General features: G+C 45.7%; 1 protein-coding gene across 1 annotated transcript; it reads right to left on the bottom strand.

Moving 5' to 3' along the window:
• Positions 1–14743: 14743 nt before the first annotated feature.
• On the bottom strand, positions 14744–15145 carry LOC108282337 (succinate dehydrogenase assembly factor 4, mitochondrial-like). Its single transcript, XM_037727714.1, has one exon. It carries the CDS (start codon positions 15137–15139, stop codon positions 14813–14815), a length of 327 nt encoding a protein of 108 aa, XP_037583642.1. The 5' UTR covers positions 15140–15145; the 3' UTR covers positions 14744–14812.
• Positions 15146–19708: the final 4563 nt, after the last annotated feature.

The following is a 19708-nucleotide window of genomic DNA, read 5'->3' as shown; positions in this document are numbered from 1 at the left end:
GTTGGAATATCAGGCTTCCAAGAGAAAGGCTTGGAAAGGGACTGAGGGGAAACATCCAAGAAGATGGTGGCTTGCCAAGATTCCATGCTCCGAGCTAGCATTACTGGTTTTATCCACTTGTTGAATATTCCTGCTTTACCTAAGAGGACATTTCATGTTAGTTGAGTATGTGGGTTTCTTACCCATCATTAATGTACCAGTATCCGCTTCTCAAAGCCCAAAGGAGGGGGATCACATGACCAACCCAATGGGTCACCAATGGATCATAATCCCTGCCACCATGCAAGGGAAAGAAGGATGAGACACCCATTTCTGCCTTTCTATCCCTACTGAATCTTGTCTTCATGCAGAACCTCAATGGAGGTGAAAGAAGCCACCGTTTATTGAGGACTTACTATGTACTAGGCACTGTACAGACCATTTATTGATATTATTTGCCCTTCCAACCCCACAGAGAAGTGTGAGAATGCTATTAGCTAGTGTGGAAAAAAACACTCAAAAGATCAGAATTATGAAATGTACTTATGGCCTGATATTTTTGCCGTATTAACCTATTTTTCCTTTCTAGTATTTCCCTTCTTCCGTTTCTCCCATTCAAACAGAGTTGCCCTGTGCTCCTGAGCTCAAGGCAGATGTGAGACAGAACTCTCTGGCTTTTTCTTTCCAAAAGCTTAAAAACATTAATAATCGTATTTGAGGAAGGTGAGTAGGAAAGGATTTTATTCACACTTTAAAAAAAGCTTCTGGGCTAGTAAAGAGTGAGTAGAGCAGAGAGCTCTTCTCTTTTGTCATCAGAGCTGCAAGGTAAGTGCTTCCCAGTGTGTATCCAGGGAGGGAACAAGGACAGCCTGGCAGAGAGTCTGTGCTTAAAGGTGGCGCAGAAAAGGGATGAGAGAAGCATTGTGCAGATGCCTTGCAGACAAGAACAAGCGTCATCTTGGGGCTGATCTGTGGGAAGCCCTGGCTGAAAACTGATGGACCTTTTCCGTGACCAAATTTACGCTCCACCTCTTCTCACCTTCCAGCCTTGGAATAGAAGGGGACCTGTGTTGCACTAGTGATCTGGGCCCCCAAACTCAAAAACTGAACGTCACTGACTAGCAGCACTTGCTGACTCCTCCCACCGTGGCTGGTTTCAGGATATCAATGTGAGCTCTCTGCAGAACTGGGAAAGGGGCGCGCAGTCTGCTCCCGTGACCCATAGAGCTAGCTCTGCCACACCACTGAAATAATTCTCCTGGACCCCCCGCAGAAAAGACTAGAATTATTCTTTCTTTTTTCTTTTCTTTTTTTTTTTTTTTTAAGTCATAGTTTCCTTCTTGTCGCCCAGGCTGGAGTGCAATGGCACGATCTCGGCTCACTGCAACTTCTGCCCCCTGGATTCAAGTGAGTCTCCTGACTCAGACTGCCAAATAGCTGGGATTACAGGCATCTGCCACAATGCCTGGCTAATTTTTGTATTTTTAGTAGAGATGGGGTTTCACCACATTGGCCAGGCTGGCCTCGGAACTTCTAACCTCAGATGATCCGCCTGCCTCGCTCTCCCAAAGTGCTGGGATTACAGATGTGAGCCACCACACCTTCTTATCAGCAAAATAGAAATTAAGTTGAAATTAAAAAAACATACAAATTTATCTTTCTTGCCTACCTAATTTATGGACAGAGATTGTATGTTACTTAATTATAAACACAAAGAAAGTGGCTGACCTGGCTAAACCCATGACTGCCTGAATCCAAAGCCTTGCCAGCTTTCCGACTGATTCTTCTCTGGGCTGAATCCCTGGGGAGTGCTTGGCTCACTTTACTGTCTGAGAGTCTGTTCTTATTCCTCACTCTTGCCCTTCCAGGGTCCTAAGAGGAGAATATCTTTGGCTGTGAGAGGGTAGTAGCCAGGAGCATGCATCTTTTTAAACCATCCTTCTCCTTGCTGTAGTCCATATTTCCTGGAAATCACTGGGAAAGGATTTATGTTTTACTTTCGGGTTCTGGACATGACCTAATTGTCCACATTTGGTAAGTGAGATCTGGCCAGGGAGGTGAAGGGGAGGGAATCTGTTGATGATCATCTTGGCTCTGTGGCTCAGTTGTCCATCCCTTAGAGATCAGGAAGCAACGATCACCTATCCTACTCACTGTGGTGGGTAATTTAATCCCCAGAGAAAGGGCTGATATGTGGTATTCATGCTACCACTTCTCTTTTCTGGGCTTATGACTGACATCACCAAGTTATCACAAGATCACGAGGCTTCATAAGCCTCAATGCTGCACTCTAGGAAGCTACAACCAAACCCAAAGAAGGGGGCTGGGCCAGGTGGTCAGCCCAAGTGTGTTTCTCAGCTCCAAACTCACCCTTCCATACCCGCTTTGTGATGCTGGGGCTGTGACTCTGCCCACCAGGGGGAGCTAGAGGAAAGCAACTAGGCAGGAGGGGAAGGGGGGGAAGAGAAGAAGTGGGGGAGGGGGAGAAGGGTTAGGGTTGGGGGTAAAGAGGGAGGGGGAGAGTGAGAAGAGGGAGGTGGGAAGGGGAGGAGAGGGAGGAGGGAGGGGGAAGGGGAAGGAGGAGGGGAAGGAGGAGGGGAAGGGGGAGAGGAAGGAGAGGGAGGGGAGGGGGCAGGGGAAGGGAGGGGAGAGAGGGGAAGGGGAAAGGAAGGGAGGGAGGGGAAGGGGAGAGGGGAGAGGAGGTGAAGGAGGGGGAGTGGGAGGGGAGGGGGAGGAAGAAGAGGAGCAGCATCCCTCTTTCCTATCTGCTTGTGGTTTCTGTCCATATCAACCAGGCAATGCTTGTCCAGCCAGATGACAGCAGTTTCTTCTTGTGGCAAAAGCTGAACTGGTTTGTAGTTTTTTGAAAATTTTTGACACCACCTTCCTGGTGCCCCTCAAAGACAGAGGCACTAGCCTGCCAGCCCCTTCTTCAGAGGTCTGAATCTTGCCTTTTCCAACCTTGCATGTTGCAGTACTTCCCTCTGGGCTCTGGGTGTGTGGGCGGAGCTGCTTCCCATAGTTGCCATCTCCATCATGCCCTCGAGTTCCGTTTTCGCCCTTTTGGATACCTAGCTAACAATTCCTCATATTCGATGCTGTTAAAATCACCAGTGTGAGTTCTGTCCCCTGACTGGGCCTGACTGCTATTGTGCAAATGAGAGAAAATCCATTTGCCATCTCTGGACCAGGCCATTATGGTGGTGTCTACGGTAGAAGCTTCGCTACACAAAACCCAAGACTCTTGTAGGGTCTGAAGACAGCACAAAACTAGCTCTACAAGCACAGGGAGGCAAGAAAATGCACAAAGGTCCCTGAACACCATAGCCCTCTTGGTTCCAGTCCTCTAGGAAAACTTTTATATCACTCAGGATGGGTGTCCAGGTGGCAGCCTGCCCCAGAGTGCAACAATTACATCTCAAGCTTTAGGGCTGGGATGGAGGAAACTTTAGAAATCAGCCTCCTCACCTTGGAGGATAAATCCAAGGCCCAGAAAGGGGAGGGGCTTGACTCAGGTAACACACCAAGTGAGCATCAGGGTGGGATCAGACCCCAGGTCTCTGGAACCACGGGGCCTTCCTGGGTCATGGACTGTTTCTCAACTCTTTCCACTTCTGAAAGATGCTGGAGATGGCTGTTGTGTCACGTGGTTTCTTTACCACATCCGATAAAATAAAGAGAAAGAGATTTCTTTTCCAAATATGCATAAAGAGCACGCATATACCTACATGTAACTAGCTGTGAGATTGTGGATCAGTTTCTTAACCGCTGTTTCTTGCAAAATGGCAGTTATAATATTTCCCTCTCCAGGTAAATAATGGGGTAAAGTGTTCTCTTAATAGATGGTAGCTGTGGTTGATAAATGACTAATACTTGTTTTAATACAGTATATAAGCTTCTTTTTCTCATTGGTCTTTTTGACTCTGAAACAAAATCTTTTTTCCCCCCAATAGCACGATCCTGGCGTAAAGCCCAAGCTCATGAAATGTTAGACCCTTTTTCATTTCATGTTTTCCTTTCATTCCCACCAACACAGTGGCTTGAGGCTATTTCTTCGTGGGAATTGAGGACTCTTCTCCCATCCTCTCTTTCTAACCCTGGAAGAGGTCTCTTCTGTAACTGAGCAAGACCTGATGACCCATTGATGGGGTCACCGAGTGTGGGGCCTTCTAGGCTTGGCCTCCAGGAGAAAGGACCCCATAAGGCCGTCACCCAGCCCCGCTGATTCGCACCCAGTGATTTACCGAGCACTGGGGCTGCTGACACCTTTTATGCCTCTTCTTCTAGGCCAAAGAGACAAAGCTAGGGAAGACGTGGCTGGGGACCCATCCCTGGGTCACCTCTGCAGAACTCTCCCATCATTGATGGTGTCCCTTTGCCCTGGAAAACAAAACCTAGGCCCCTTGACTTTGGGTTACCAGCACTTTGGCACCACCTTTGAAGCAATGATCTGAATTTACGACACAGGCATGAAAGCCCGTTTAAGGCTCTGCCCTCTTCCCCGGCCGCTGAACTTCATGTGGTCCAGAGTAAATCACTGTAATAGCCATTGGGCCGGCATTGTTGCGGCATGTTTTATACCCACGCTGTCAGTTATTTGGGGTGGTTAAGCTGAATCGCTGAGTCTCAAGTTACAGTTGTTGCTTTCTCTTGCCTTGTGCATAATCATGGAGAGACATGACAGCCAAAGGTAGGTTCAACACAGGACCTTTCAAGCAACTAGATTCATAAAAGAGAGGGGAAGAAAAGCAACCTACTTTCTAACACACAAAGGAATTTCTTTTCTCCCTTTCTCCTGGGACAAAGAAGCCACTTTCTCCTGGGAGAAGGGGTGGTTCCTAGACTCGCTTCCCTGATGAATGGACTGCATGTCCTGGAGCCCTCAAGTAGCCACGAGCTGAGCCTTCCCAGTTCTGGGTCTTTGGCAGGCAGAGGTGGGCCAGTTGATGCTGCAGTCAGAGCAAAAGGCTTTACCCTCTTCTCCACCCACATCTGTAGCCAGCATGCGTTTTCATCATGGGTGCCTTGCATGGCAGGTGGATCACTGTTTGCACTTCTGCATCCGTGGAAGGCCTATAAAGGCATATACCTCACTAAGCCCTTCACTGAGGCAGCCCGGGAGCCCAAGTGCTGGAATAGTAAGTCCCCAGGACACGTTATTTATGGGCATGTAAGCTTTTTCTCCTGTCCTGTCTGTAACTCTTGGGTCAGGTAGATACAGTTGATGGTGTACTTTTTCTTTTTTTGGCTGGGGGTGGGGAGGTCTCTGCTTGTTCACCTCCTGATGGGGTGGAGGAGGGCGGGGCAGAGGAGGAGGCAGGTGTGCAAATGCAGCCTCTTCCCAGCCTGGGTGGCCCCGCCCCACTGCATGCTTCCTGAAGTCCTGACCTGGAGCCTCTTCCTTCTTAAGGATTTCTGCCCTTCATGTATCTCTGTTTTTTAGTAACTACATTGTTATGACAATGCAATAAGCACTAATGCATTCTCCTGCTTAAAAGGAGACAAAAGACGTTTAGTGCAGTCTCCTTCCCTCCTCAGGCCTCACGTTCCTGTTCCTCACCTTCCAGAAGAAGCCATCATTATTGATTTCTGGGTTTGGATGGCCATCCGTGAATTTACTTTTTTTTTTTTTTTGAGATGGGGTCTCGCTCTGTCGCCCAGACTGGAATGCAGTGGTGTAATGTCAGCTCATTGCAACCTCTGCCTGCCAGGTTCAAGCGATTCTCCTGCCTTAGCCTCCCATGTAGCTCAGATTACAGGTGTGCACCACCACTGCTAGCAAATTTTTGTATTTTAGTAGAGATGGGGTTTCACCATGTTGGCCAAGCTGGTCTTAAACTCCTGACCTCAAATGATCTACTCACCTCAGCCGCCCAAAGTGCTGGGATTACAGGCATGAGGCATGCGCCAGGCCTGCATTTACTTTTATTTGTATGAAAATATTGGGGATGAAAAAGGGGCGGAAGCAGAACTGTAATTTGCCTCTTGCCCTGGCTGTGGAAGGACAAGGCCAAGGCTGGACAAATCAGTCAGTTCTGTGTCTAAGAGCGGAAGGCTGCTGGTGTGAGGGCCTTGAGAAGGAGGGCAGGTCCTTCTGAAGAGGGGGCAATGTAACCCTGATAACAGTGCATGATTCTTCCAGAAGCCTCGAGGGGTCTGTGGTTCCAGTCGAAAGATCAGGTCTACTCTCAAGTCTGCTAGGAGAGATGTGCAGAGAATTCAATTTCTGATGACTTCCAGGTGCAGTCACCACGGGTGTGGAGAAAGCGGAGGGAGGGGAGTAACTTAGTTGTGATGGTTGGTGAGGAGGGGCCTCCTGAAAGTGGTCATGTCTGAGCTGGGTTTTGGAGGATCCATCGGGGTGGACCGGGCAGACAGGAGGGCTGTGAGGGAAGAGGGAACCCATGTGTGCAAAGGTTTGGCAATGGGGAATTGTAGTCAGGTCAGCCTCGCTGAGCCTAAAGCATGTGTGTGTGTGTTGTGGGGCAGGGTTGTGTGTGTGTAGGCATTGCATGTGTGCAGGGGTGAGGTTGGAGATGGAGCTTGAGAGTCAGGTAAAGCCTGGACGGTGAAGGGAGCTGCTTTGATTGATGGTTGGGGACACAGTGTGCTTCCTTGTCTCATTACTCATTTCACAATGATGTATGAAGCAGCAGCGAGTGTCAGGCACAGCACTGAATGCCTGGGAGACAATGGAGAGCAAGGCAGCAGGGTCCTCCTGGACTGACATTCAAAGGGTGTGTGTTAAGGGGGAGGCAAGGGACAGGCAGAAACTGCAGAAATTCCACAAACACAGACCAACGGTCAGTTTTCCACGGAAGAGCATGGTAGAGGAGCCCAGGGGAGCTTGCTTTGAGGAGGTGATGTTTCAGCAGAGACCTGAGGATGAGAAGGATCTAGGTCCCAAAGAGCAGGGAAGACACATCCAGGTGGAGGGAGCAGTGGGCATGTCAGTGTTTGAATGAGAAAGGAGGTGGGGAGTCACTGTGTTCCCAGGTGAGCGCAGAGGTGCCCAAGCCAAGATGAGCAATCCTGTTGGGATCAGAGGGGACCACTTTAGCATAATATTTGGGGAAGCAGAATCTGGCTCCCAGGCAAGTGGCATGTGGCAGCAGGCGAGGCTTCAGATAGAAAGACAGGCTTTGTGGCATCATAGGATCCAGGTGCCAGAGCTCAGGGCCTGGCACAGGATCAGGGCTCCACTGCCCACTAGCTAGCCCATCACCAAGTCTGCCTCACAGCTCCTCCTAATATTAGCTCATGAACACGTCTGTTCCCACTGGCATCCTGGATCAGGCCACCATCCTGCGTAGATCCAGTGCCTCCTGACTGGTCTCCATGGCTCCATTCTTAACCCCACTCAATGTAGTCTGCAGGCAGCAGCCAGAGCGATGTTCTGAAATGGAAATACAATCATATCACTCCCTATTCAACATCCTTCAGGTGTTCCCCTTGGAACAGGGAGACCTGGGAGATCGTGTGAAGGCCTCAGACTCCGTAACATGATCTGGCCTTGCTGAGTGCAACGTCATCACCCCTCAGAACTCCCCACCCCGTCCACCTGCCCTGGCTCATTTTCCAGTCAGAAGGAGCTCTTTTGAATTCCCTGAATTGGTCTTGCTGGCTCTCCTGCCTCCGGGCCCCTCTGTGTGCTCTTCCCTCTTCCTGGAATTCTCTTCTTCTCACCTGCCGGGTTTCTCTGTTCAGGAAGGCCACACGGGGGGATAGGTGCCCCCATGGCAGGCCACGCCTACCCACGCCCTAGCTCTTAGCATCCTACATTGAAACTGCCTGACTTCTAGTCTGTTTCCTATACTGGACTCCAAGAAGAAAGGGCAAACCGTGTCGTTCGCACTTAGCAAAGTCTCTGGCGTGCGGCTGGTGCCAATAGGTCTTTGTTGTTGAATGACCACAATCTGAGATGTGAGAAGGAAAAGCAGGAGCGAGAGCAGGGCTGAGGATGGAGGGGTTGACGGTGATGTCATGAAGAAGGATGATGGCCAGGGGACAGCAGTGATGACCATGGTGAATGTTCATTGGTCCTTCCTCTGTGTGAGGACCAATATAAGTGTTTTACATGTATTCATCCATGAATCCTCCTGAAAACAATATGAGGTAGACACTGTTAGTATGACTGTTTTCCAGATGAGGAAAGTGAGGCACAGAAAACTTAACGGATCTACCCAGAGTTATATAACCAGTGAGAGACGTTGGGAGTCAAGCCCGGGTGGTTTAGTGCCTACATTGTATGTACACCATAAAAATATACTCACCCCTCCCAAAAATATATTTAATTTGGGCACTTCAAACTTAAAGTGACAATGATCCATTCTCTCAATAGCTTGCACTAGCCTCACAGGGGTATGAACAGTTCAGCTGGTTCCGATTGCACAGGTCAAAATATTCCATTAGAATTGGAATCCCAGAGGTGTTACTTTGGCCAATATGTGAGTTCTAAGCTGGCCCCAAACTCCAACCAGTGACGGGCTCCAGTGAACGGCCATGAACCTATTGCCTCATGCTGGGGGGGCTCCTTACAATGACTTTCTAAATAGGGAAGGTTGTGAGTAACAGTGGATTTTGTTGACAAAATGACTATGCCGGCTATGAAACTTATATCCTGCTTGGCAATATAATAATTGGCCATATCTTCAGTTACTATTAAATGTCTATATCTGATTATGGGCTCCATACTCTTGTAAACTTGGGGGCACATGTGATATGGGTAGGGACATTTTTGTCCCTATATCATTTTTGAGGGACAAGGATGAATCATTTGATTATTCAACACGTATCGATTGAGTATCTTCTCTGTACTGGGCAGAGGGCCAGGTGCTGGATTTACAATAATGAATAAGACAGTGTGGTCCCTCATGGAACATACATTATAGTGAGGAACACAGATGAGAAATAAATGAATAAAAAGCAACTACTTTTGTGATTAATGTTTGCAGGTAACAAACGAGGGGCTGGGTTAGCTAATAATGGGGTGGTGATGGTAGTTTTCAGGCTGTTGTTCTATGTTGACCACTTTTAGTGCCAGGACCTTTGGGGTTTCACTAAAAAGAGGGTGGAGACTGGGTGTGGTGGCTGAAGCCTGTAATCCCAGCACTTTGGGAGGCTGAGGTGGGAGGATTGCTTGAGTCCAGAAGTTTGAGACCAGCCTGGGCAATATAGTGAGATTCTGTCTCTACAAAAAAATTAAAAATTAGCTGAGTGATGTGGCACATGCCTGCATGTCCCAGCTACTTGGGAGGCTGAGGTGGTAGGATCACTTGAGCCCAAGAGTTCAAGGTTACGGTAAGCTATGATTACACCAGTGCCCTCCAGCCTGGGTGACAGCAAGACCCTGTCTTCAAAAACATAAAACAGTGGGGAAATTTAGGGTAGTGTCAGATCATAGGAATCATTTGAAGGATGATATCTCTTTAATACACCTGAGGTTCTCTTAAAAATAAACGACAGGAGGCCGTATGAATCCCTGTTGAATGCTCTGTGAGCAGCCCTTCACAACTTTCACTCAGAAGCTGAGGGGCTGTGTTTCCAGGACAAGAGACTAGAGGTGGGCCTTTTAGGTCCCTCAGACTTTGCTGATGGGATTGTAAAGTGGTACAGTCTTTCTGCAAAAGTTTTGCAGTATGTATAAGGAGTATTAAGTGAGGTAATCCATTCTAACCCTGGTAATCCCCCTCTAGAAATTAATACTGAAGAAATACTCAGAATTGAAGACAACAGAGTTCTGATAAAAGTGTTCATTCCAGGGTTGTTTAGACCTGATAGAATGTATAAATACTTATGGTTCATTTACATGATGAATTATAGTGCAGTCATTTTTGTTGACTATTGAATGCTGGGAAATGCTCATATATAAGTTAAGTGACAAAGCAAAGCATGAAAGTATAACAAAAACAAAACAATGGTAGGAATCTATTTTTTCTTTTTTTTTTGAGATAGAGTCTTGTTCTGTCACTAGGCTGGAGTGCAGTAGCACAATCTCAGCTCACTACAACCTCCACTTCCCAGGTTCAAGTGATTCTCCTGCCTTAGCCTCCCAAGTAGCTGGGACTACAGGTGTCTGCTACCACGCCCAGCTAATTTTGTATTTTTAGTAGAGACAGGGTTTCACCATGTTGGTCAGGCTGGTCTTGAACTCCTGACCTCAAGTAATCCACCTGCCTCAGCCTCCCAAAGTGCTGGGACTACAGGCATGAGCCACCACGCCTGGCTGGGAGTCTGTTTTTAACAAACATAGAGATAGAAGTATGCAAAAAAGATGGTGAAATGTTATCAGTGGTTACCTCTGAAAGGAGGAAGTCAGGTGGTTTTTTTTAAATCTTTGAACCTTCTGTGGTTTTCCAAAATTTCTTCAATAATCATGTCCTATTTATAAACAAAGGAAGAAATTTAAAAGTGTACCTTTAGGTAACAAATAAAATTGTGTTGCAAGGTGAAACTGCTTCTGCTAGTTCCTGAACCTAAGGGGTTGTCGTCTTGGAAAATAGGAAAGAAGAGAAGTGAATCCCTTTAGGAAAAATCCTGTAGGTCCCTTACCTCACGAAGGCTGTCCATGCCTTCTCTGCTGCTGCCTTAACACATGTTCTGGCAACAGTAAAAATGAGTCTGGCACATGAAGAGCCAAGGAAGGAGTCTTCCCCCGGGTTTGTTGGCAAGTTCATAATAGCATAGGTGTAAGATACAAGGAACTAAAAAAGCAAGGGCTGACATTTATTGAGTGCTAACTCTGCCAGCCATGATGCCAAGTACCACAAGTACCACTGCCCTCCCCCCCAAACACACACCCCTCTTCTTTCTTAATGTATTTACCCTCACAGTGACCTTGTGAAGTTGGTACTGTTACTATTCTCATTTTAAAGATGGGAACACTGAAGGCTTGTATTAGGCCGTTCTTACATTGCTATAAAGAAATACCTGAGACTGTGTAATTCATAAAGAAAAGAGGTTTAATTGACTCACGGTTCTGCAGGCTTAACAGGAAGCATGGTGCTGAGATTTGCTCGGCTTCTGGTGGAGCCTCAGAGAGCTTTCAGTCATGGCTGAAGGTGAAGGCAGAATGGACATGTCATATGGCAAGAGCAGGAACGAGAGAGAGAGTGTGGGGAGGTGCCTTACACTTTTAAGGACCAGATCTCATGTGAACTCAGTGTGAAAGCTCACTATCACCAAGGGGATGGCCCAAGCCATTCATGAGGGATCCGCCCCTATGATCCAAACACCTCCCACCAGGCCCCACTTCCAACATTGGGGATTACACTACAACATGAGTTTTGGCGGTGACACACATTCAAACTATATCAGGCCTAGAAGGGTGGGATGCCCTCATCACACATGCCTTCTAGGTAGTATTGCCAGAACTTGAATCCAGATGAAGCTACTCTGGGGAGTGGAAAAATCAGTGAATAGGGAGGAGAGAAGGACAAATGATGGGAGAAACCAACATGGTTCTGAGTGGTAGCCCAGTAAGCCCTGGGTCCTCTGCGGTCTGGAGAACACAGCAGAGTGGGATGCCAAGAAGCAATTTGGAGCAGGGGAAAGATGGCTGCCTTCATAGAAGAGGGCCCCAACAGTTCCAGCACAGTCTCTTAGGTGGGCCACCCCTATGCCCTAGAAAAAGCTTTTTTCCCTCTCAGGGCAGCAATACAAAGATTAACAAAGAAAGCGTTTATAACTGATTATGAATCCTGGTATTTGAGAAAGTTTTTCTTAAAGGTTAAGAAAGAGGCACAGAGTTTTGAAGAGAACTTCTGGGCACCTTCCAGGACTCCCCAGGTTGATAGCAATGCTTTTCATTCTGACTTCACTTTGAACATACGGCTTTTTCGTTCTGTGACACAGACAGGTGAGCCCCTGGAGTTACCCTTATGTTCATCAGCTTCTGTTGAGGTTGTTTTTGGCACCTAGATGGAGAGTGAAATTGGACGCAGGCAAGAGGAAGAGTTTTCAGAGATTTGTGAGCAAAAGAAAATAGAGGTTTCATATGAAAAACAAAGCCTGTTGCTGGTAATGGAAGGGGAGTGGTGGCAGGAAAAAAGAGAGCACAGCCTGGGTGGGAAGTGAAGGGACGACCAGTTCTTCATATCTGTCACCAGGGGGCAGCGCTGGCATAATACAGCCTGGTTGTGCCTTGTATGCTAGTCCCAACAATTGGTAGGTTGCTTACGGATGCGGAATTCCCAAATAACTAACACATTATAAAATTAGTACACCTTTGAATACCTCTGTTTCCTCCCACTTGACATCAACATCTATCCAAGCTAACAACACATCAAAAAAAATCATGCAAGAATACAGGATTTCATGAAACATTCTAAGGGTGATGTTGGAAAAGTCCTATGATTTCTGAAAAAGCTGTTGAAAATGTGAACATCACTAAATCAGTCTGTTGCCAACTGAAGAAAAGAAAGGTGGCATGATGCTTCAAAAGAGAATGACTTGAATAGGAAAGGCTTCAGGAAATAGATGAAGTCTTGTAATATTTTTGTGAAAATGACTATTTTTGTAATCATACTGCAGAATAAAACCTGAAGTGAAGGTATTGCTATTGTACTGTCATGTAATATTGGCAAAACATTGCACCAAAACCCCTGAAACTAATTCATTTATTGTTTGTTCTAAGAATTAGAGCACATTTACCATTATTTTCAAAATTTGGTTAAATATAAGCTGAAATAGACTTATTTTTATTTAGTTTCATTTTAAAAATCATTTTAATTAGTTTTTGTCATTATGTTACTGTTTACTACAATTTTAAATTTTTGTTTAAAGAGGTTTCACTTTGAGTATGAGGATTTTAAAAATCAATGAATAGGGAGGAGAGGAGGACAGTATTACAGGTAAAACAGGATTTTACAATTTTAATTATTATTTTTATTAAAGTGTAATTTTGTTTTTTTTGAGACAGGGTCTGACTTTGTTGCCCAGGCTGGAGTGCGATGCTATCTCAGCTCACTGCAACCTCCACCTCCTGAGTGCAAGTGATTTTCATGCTTCACCCTCCCAAGCAGCTGGGACCACAAGCATACACCACCATGCCTCGCTAATATTTGTAGTTTTTGTAGAGGTGGGGTTTCGCCATGTTGCTCAGGCTGGTCCTGAACTCCTGAGCTCACGTAATTCACCTGTCTGGGCCTCCCAGAGTGCTTGGGTTACAGGTGTGAGCTACCACGTCTGGCCTAAAGTGTAATTTTTCTGACACCAGTTTTACTTAGATAAGAGGGCAGTATGTTTAACATTTGATCTTAACCTAACAGTTACCTTTTATTACATACACCTTACCAGACAGATTTTGCATTTATGACTTCATTTGATTCTCACAACCTCTCTAAGAGAGAAGCAGTAGTATTTTTAGTACCATTGCAGTGAAGGAAACTGACGGTAAGTGGTAACCTTGAGCCTTACAGTTAGTAAATGGAATAGTTAAGATGTGAATTCAAGTTTGACTCCAAAGAAAGGGTCTTCCTTCTTTTCCTTTCTCTCCTTTCCGTCCCTGCCTTTAGTCCTTCTAAATTTTTATTGTAGAAAATTGCAAACATACACAAAAAAAGCAAAGCAGTACAATGAATTTCCATGGAGGCTCTCCCCAACTTCAACAATGATCACCTTTAGGCCAATCTTTCAACTCTACCTCCCATCTCTCCTTTCACCCCCAGGTTAATTGCACAAAATTTGCAAAATCATATTTCAGCCATCAGCCCAGAATATTTCAGTGTGTATTTCTAAAAGATGAGGACTCTTTCATTCTAAACACGACCACGATATCGCTGTTACCCTTAAAACAACAATGACAATATTATCCAACATCCATATAGTCTTTGAAACTTCCCTGATTATCTCTAAGTTTAACGATTGGTTTGACAGAGATCCCACATCGCACATGGTTCATCTATTCCTCAGATCTCTCTTAATCTGCAGATTTATTCTCTATTGTTTTTCCCCTTGAGATTTGTTGAAGAAGCATGTTGGTCCTGAGCATTTTCTGCAGTCTGGATTTTGATGACTTCATCCCCAGATGCTACTTAGCATGCTCCTCTGATTGGTTATTTTCTTACTTTTTTAAATGCATTTTTGTTGTGCTCCCACTGTGTTTATAGTGATGAGTTCTCATCCACTACTTCCCTCCCACATGAGGCTTAGAGTCTAAGGAGGGACACAGACACCATGCAAGTAAACAGATATAAAATTTTATTTGTACTATATTTATATAGTATATAAGTTTGTACTGCTTATGATATAAATATAACTCTATTTGTCTTCATAATACCATGAAGTAAAAGCTTTTCTAAGAAAAAATTCACCGGGTGCAGTGGCTCACACCTGTAATCCCAGCACTTTGGGAGGCCGAGGTGGGTGGATCACCTGAGATCAGGAGTTTGAGACCAGCCTGGCCAACATGGTAAAGCCCCGTCTCTACTAAAAATTAAAAAAATTAGCTGGGCATGGTAGTGGGTGCCTGTAATCCCAGCTACTCTGGAGACTGAGGCAGGAGATCGCTTGAACCTGGGAGGCAAAGGTTGCAGTGAGCTGAGATCACGCCATTGCACTCCAACCTAGGCAATAGGAGTAAAACTCTTGTCTCAAAAAAGTAAATGAATAAAAAATGAAAAAAAATTATACCTAACAAGACATTGTGATGTCAAAAAGAACCAGACAGTTTTCAGCTTTTCCCTCTCAAGTCAACTATGTACGACCTTGAGGGAGGGGGTGTCCCTTACTACCTCTGGGCTTTGGGGTCCTCTTCTTCTTTTTTTTTTTTTTTTTTAAGTTAATTCAGATGTACGTATTCAGAAAACAATACTGAGGTTAAAGAATATGTGACTTAAAAATGAATACAGTGTCCTTTTCGTTCCCAATCTCCATATCGTGTAGGTTCTGGGCCTCTGGGTCCACCTTTTTCTTTGGTCACTGGATTAACATCATCTGGAAATTTTTCCAGTGGTTCTTTCTCTAAGTGGGAACCCTTTGGTGCATCAAAACGACCTTCTGGTAACTTTGGCTTCTTAAGGGACTGTTTGACAAGTTCAGACTTTCCTCCTTGAGAAGAACTTGTTTTCCTCAGAGAATGACACAAACGGGGTGATCTTGCCGTTCTCCACGTGGTGGCCAAGACTTGGCAAAGGAACCCTTGAAGCCTTGATGGGGTCATGGCGCCGACTCCTGGGGTCCTCTTCTTAAAATGCTAGGTATTGACCAAATGACTGCTTTTCCAATCTTCTTAAAGCAATGGAAAACTTTACCTCCCCTGCATGAACTCTCGCCCTGAATCCTAATGGGTGAAGTAGGGGACAGCCATTAGGTCCTGCCTACTCTCACTCTCTGACCCCAACTTTCAGGACGACCTCTAACCCCCTAGGGCAGCCGCTGAGATACTTCTCTAGAACCTAGGTCTCCATGGACCAGTCAAAACCACTGGATTAGATAATGTTTGATGTTCTTCTAAGCATCACCAGTGTCAGGCCTCCATGTGCAAGCCCAGACCCAGAAAGTCTAAAGTCCCGCCTGCCTCGGCTAATCACCACCCCCCAGCCCCCCGCCACCCCAGCGGAGCTTCCCCTTGGACATCAACCCACCCTGCCATCTTAACTGTTATTACAGTAATGTGAATACTCCTCACCTCACCCTGCCATATTAACTACCCTAACGCCTTACCCCACCCACCATTGTAACTGAACTTATGGTAATGTATATTCCTTGCCCCTACCCCCACCACTGTAACTGATCTTACTCTGTTAACACCCCTGCCTCCTCCCCAAAAAATTTGTGCCAACCTATAAAACCAACTCCTATCTCACTGCCCTTCGCTAATGCCCTTTTCGGCCTTAGGCCACCTGCGCCCAGGTGAATAAACAGCCATGTTGCTCACACAAAGCCTGTTTAGAAAATCTCTTTATTAAGTGTGTTCAATATTCGGTACTGTTGGACGTTTTAACAACCAAACCATGAAAAAACTGGGTGGGTAATGCCTCAGTTTCCCGAGGCATTGAGAAATGCCTCCATGGGGTGGGAGCTCTGTGTTTGGTTCTGTCTGTGTGTGTTAATTTATCTATCAATGGCGGTATGACATGTCAGGGCTGTTCTGGCATGTCATACCTCCAATCTATTCCAATCTCCCTTTTTAGTCAGCCCTCCTTCAGTTGCAAGTGCAGAACCCAATTCAAACTTGTTTGTGCATAGCAGGGAAGTTATTGGGACATTTAACTAGGAAGTTCCTCCGTATATCTGGCTTATGGCCAAGAGTTCAAGTGGTACCATCCTCCTGGTCCTTTCCTTTCCTCCATTCCTCCACGGTCTGCATGGCTTTCTTCTCTAGTGGACATTCCTCATGTCATGGCCAACGATGCCCCAGGCTTACATCCCACAGCCCAGCAACCTCACTGGAAAGAGAGGGCCTCTTCCGTGGTACTTCCTATAAAAGTCTTGTATGCCCACCCTCACTGGCCAGGTGCAGACCATGTGCTCATCTCTGAAACAGTCACCATGGCTGGGGATATTTGGAACCTTAATTGGCCATCTTCAGCTGCCTAAGCCATATGGGGCAGGAGGATTCCTCAAGAAACATTGAGGTGCTAATATCAAAAGAATGTGAAATATTCTCAAAGGATGAACACTCGGCCTGGTGCGGTGGCTCATGCCTGTAATCCCAGGACTTTGGGAGGCCAAGGCGGGTGGATCACGAGGTCACTAGTTCGAGACCAGCCTGGTCAACATGGTGAAACCCTGTCTCTACTAAAGATACAAAAAATTAGCTGGGCATGGTGGCGTGTGCCTGTAATCCCAGCTACTCAGGAGGCTGAGGCAGGAGAATTGCTTGAACCCGGGAGGCGGAGGTTGCAGTGAGCTGAGATTGTGCCATTGCACTCCAGCCTGGGCGACAGGGCGAGACTCTGTCTCAAAAAAAATAATGAACACTCAAAGTGACAACATAACTTATCATCCAGACTAGAATAGTTTAGAAAGTAAAAAGGGGCGCCATTAACTATCACAGCGGGACAAACACATGTAAACTAGTCAACTGTTCTGGGCAACCTGGAGCACGTCATCACCTTAACTACTGCCCTCAGAGAAGCTACGTGACTTTGCCCAGGTTCCCAAGCTAATGAGTGAGAGAAATGGGTATAGAACCCCTTCCAGTACTTTCTATCAAAAAGTTATGGTCAGCCATGAGAAACTTGTTTCTGTAGTAGACTTATTGTGGAATAGGGTATGAGAGTAGATTTTATGGAAAAATCAGAGCTCTGTGAAATTAGGCTAAGTGAGGGATCCTTTGTAGGGTCATGTCAGTGGCCATCTGCAATAATGTTCCATCATTGACATGTCCAGATTCCCTGTGTTAAAGTATTTTGGGTGCATAGACATATTTTCCCCCAAATGGTATGATATCACCAGTGGTTAGAGTGTGGGTTTGAACCCGGCTCTACCCCCTAGAAGCTGTGTGACTTTGGGCAAATTACTTAATCTTTCTGAATCTGTTTCCTTCTCAGTGTCAGGTTCTGCCCCATCTGCAGCCGCACCCCTGCCCAGGTATTTCCCTTCTGTGGCCTGATCAGCTCGTTGCACTCCTGGCCCTACCCCTCATCAACTGGTGAGTGGTCAGCTTGGGTGTGTGGCCTCAACACTACATTGGAAAGTGTTAGTCAGTAAACCATAGGGATTTTATAGCATCTCTAGGGAATGTTAAACTGCAGGGAGGAAAAACTGTGAAAAGCTCAGTTCAAAATGTAATAAAAAAAAAAAAAAAAGTCACACCATCACCAAGTCTCAGTAGTTCACAGTGCTAAAATTCCAAGTCAAAAAGAAAAAAAGAACAAGCCACATATTTTTGTGGATGTCTTTAGCCTCAGACACCTGGTTTGGAAACACACCACCACCTGTGCTGCATTAAACCTGCGAAAAACCCAGGAAGGAAATACAGTGTATGAGGCCAGAAAAGGGTGGGCTCCTGGATCCCTTAGGTCAAACAGCAGGCTGTAAATGACTCTTTTCAAAACAGACACATTACTTCCCAAGATTGCGGCCTGCCACAAAAGAAGGTACACACAGCGGTTGTTCCCAGCAAGGGTTATACTATATGGCTATTAGGGGGAATAGAAGCAGCTTGATTCTTGCCAATGACAGGAAATAAGGTCAAGTAAAGATAACAGGTCTTTGAATTAAAAAGGCTTTAAACACACATCCTGGCCTCATGGCTTTAGTAGCGAGTAAGAATTATGGAATGAAGCCTGGGGTTTTCTTACTCCCTTGAAGCTGGGCTCCTGAAACATACCCTCTCCCAGATTAATGTGAAGGAGTCCTGTATGTGGGGAAGGCACCAGCTTCCTCATGCCTTTACCTTGTTTATGTTCTTTCTAAGTAGACCTTGCTGCTGCATTGCTAGTGAGAGCTGGGCTGGGATTGTTTCACCAGTTACACGTCTCACATGTAGCGCATTTGATGGTCTCGGTGGTAAATAGATTTAGAGGTCAAGATTGCATGACTTTTGTCTAGGTAATGGGGAAGGGAGCTTGTAGACCCTAGCTATCATGGATCAGTATATTTCTATTTTGCCTTATTGTTCAAGGGCAAGGTATCTGAACAGGATTGACTTAATTCAATGAGACGGAATATCAGTTCAGTTCGGGGAAAACGTGAAAAAACCCAAACATCAAAATGTTGCTTGTCATGTGGAGAAGCATCTGGTTGTGAGCGTGGCATCTCCGCCCTGCTGTGCAGACTGCATTTATTAGATACCCACCTAATTCTCCCGCTCTTGTGTGGGGAGGAGGGTGCAGGATGGGAGTAGGGAATGGAAGGGGGTGGAAGCTAAAGTCAAGCAACCCATTATAACATTAAAAAAACCAATCTGGTTTATTCGGCTAGCCAACTGGCTCTTCTTCAAATAATCCACTGGTTGAACAAATCCAGCTTTTCTTGGGATTCTTGTTGGCATTGGTTCTAGTGCATGTGACTATAGACCTGGGTTAACGCTCTTCCCCCATAACAACTAAAGAAAGTGCACACATTCTTCATGCTGTTAAGCTGTTCTTGTCTGATAATTAAACAGAAAAAAAGACCTCGATTTTGATAGCTAAGTCTGGTTACAACCCTACTTCATGGGGGTTGTCAGAAGATTGGCCTCAAGTGTAGCACAGAGTGAGAAAGAGTTCTGGAGATAATAGCTTTTCTTTTTTTTTTTTTTTTTTNTTTTTTCTAATTTCTACTTTGTTTTAGAGGGAGTCTCACTCTGTCACCTAGGCTGGAGTGCAGTGGCACAATCTTGGTTCACTGCAACCTCTGCCTCCTGGGTTTAAGCAATTCTCCTGCCTCAGCCTCCTGAGTAGCGGAGATTATAGGCGCCCGCCACCACACCCGGCTAATTTTTGTATTTTATTAGAGACTGTGTTGGCCAGGCTGGTTTTGAATTTCTGACCTCAAACGATCTGCCAGCCTCGGCCTCCCAAAGTTCTGGGATTATAGGTATGAGCTGCCATGTCCAGCCAGGAGATAATAGCTTTTCATTGCATGATCTCTCTGATCTCTCGTAGCTTACATATGCCCTCATTGTCTTCATGGAGAGTCTACAAATTTATAAGTCAAAAATATTATTAATATCTTTATTATGTAGGGAATGGTTTGAAGCCCTGCTGAGTTGTCTTGCTGTGGTTTGATTTTAAATAGATCTTTGGTTTCTTGGTTTTTATCTGAATTAAAAGCACAACTCTAGGTTCTTAGAGTTCCA

Source organism: Cebus imitator, unplaced genomic scaffold (genome assembly GCF_001604975.1).
Source record: "Cebus imitator isolate Cc_AM_T3 unplaced genomic scaffold, Cebus_imitator-1.0 Scaffold238, whole genome shotgun sequence".
Taxonomy (NCBI): Eukaryota; Metazoa; Chordata; class Mammalia; order Primates; family Cebidae; genus Cebus; species Cebus imitator.
Note: the sequence above shows the minus strand (reverse complement) of the source record. Positions and strands in the feature narration are given on the sequence as shown.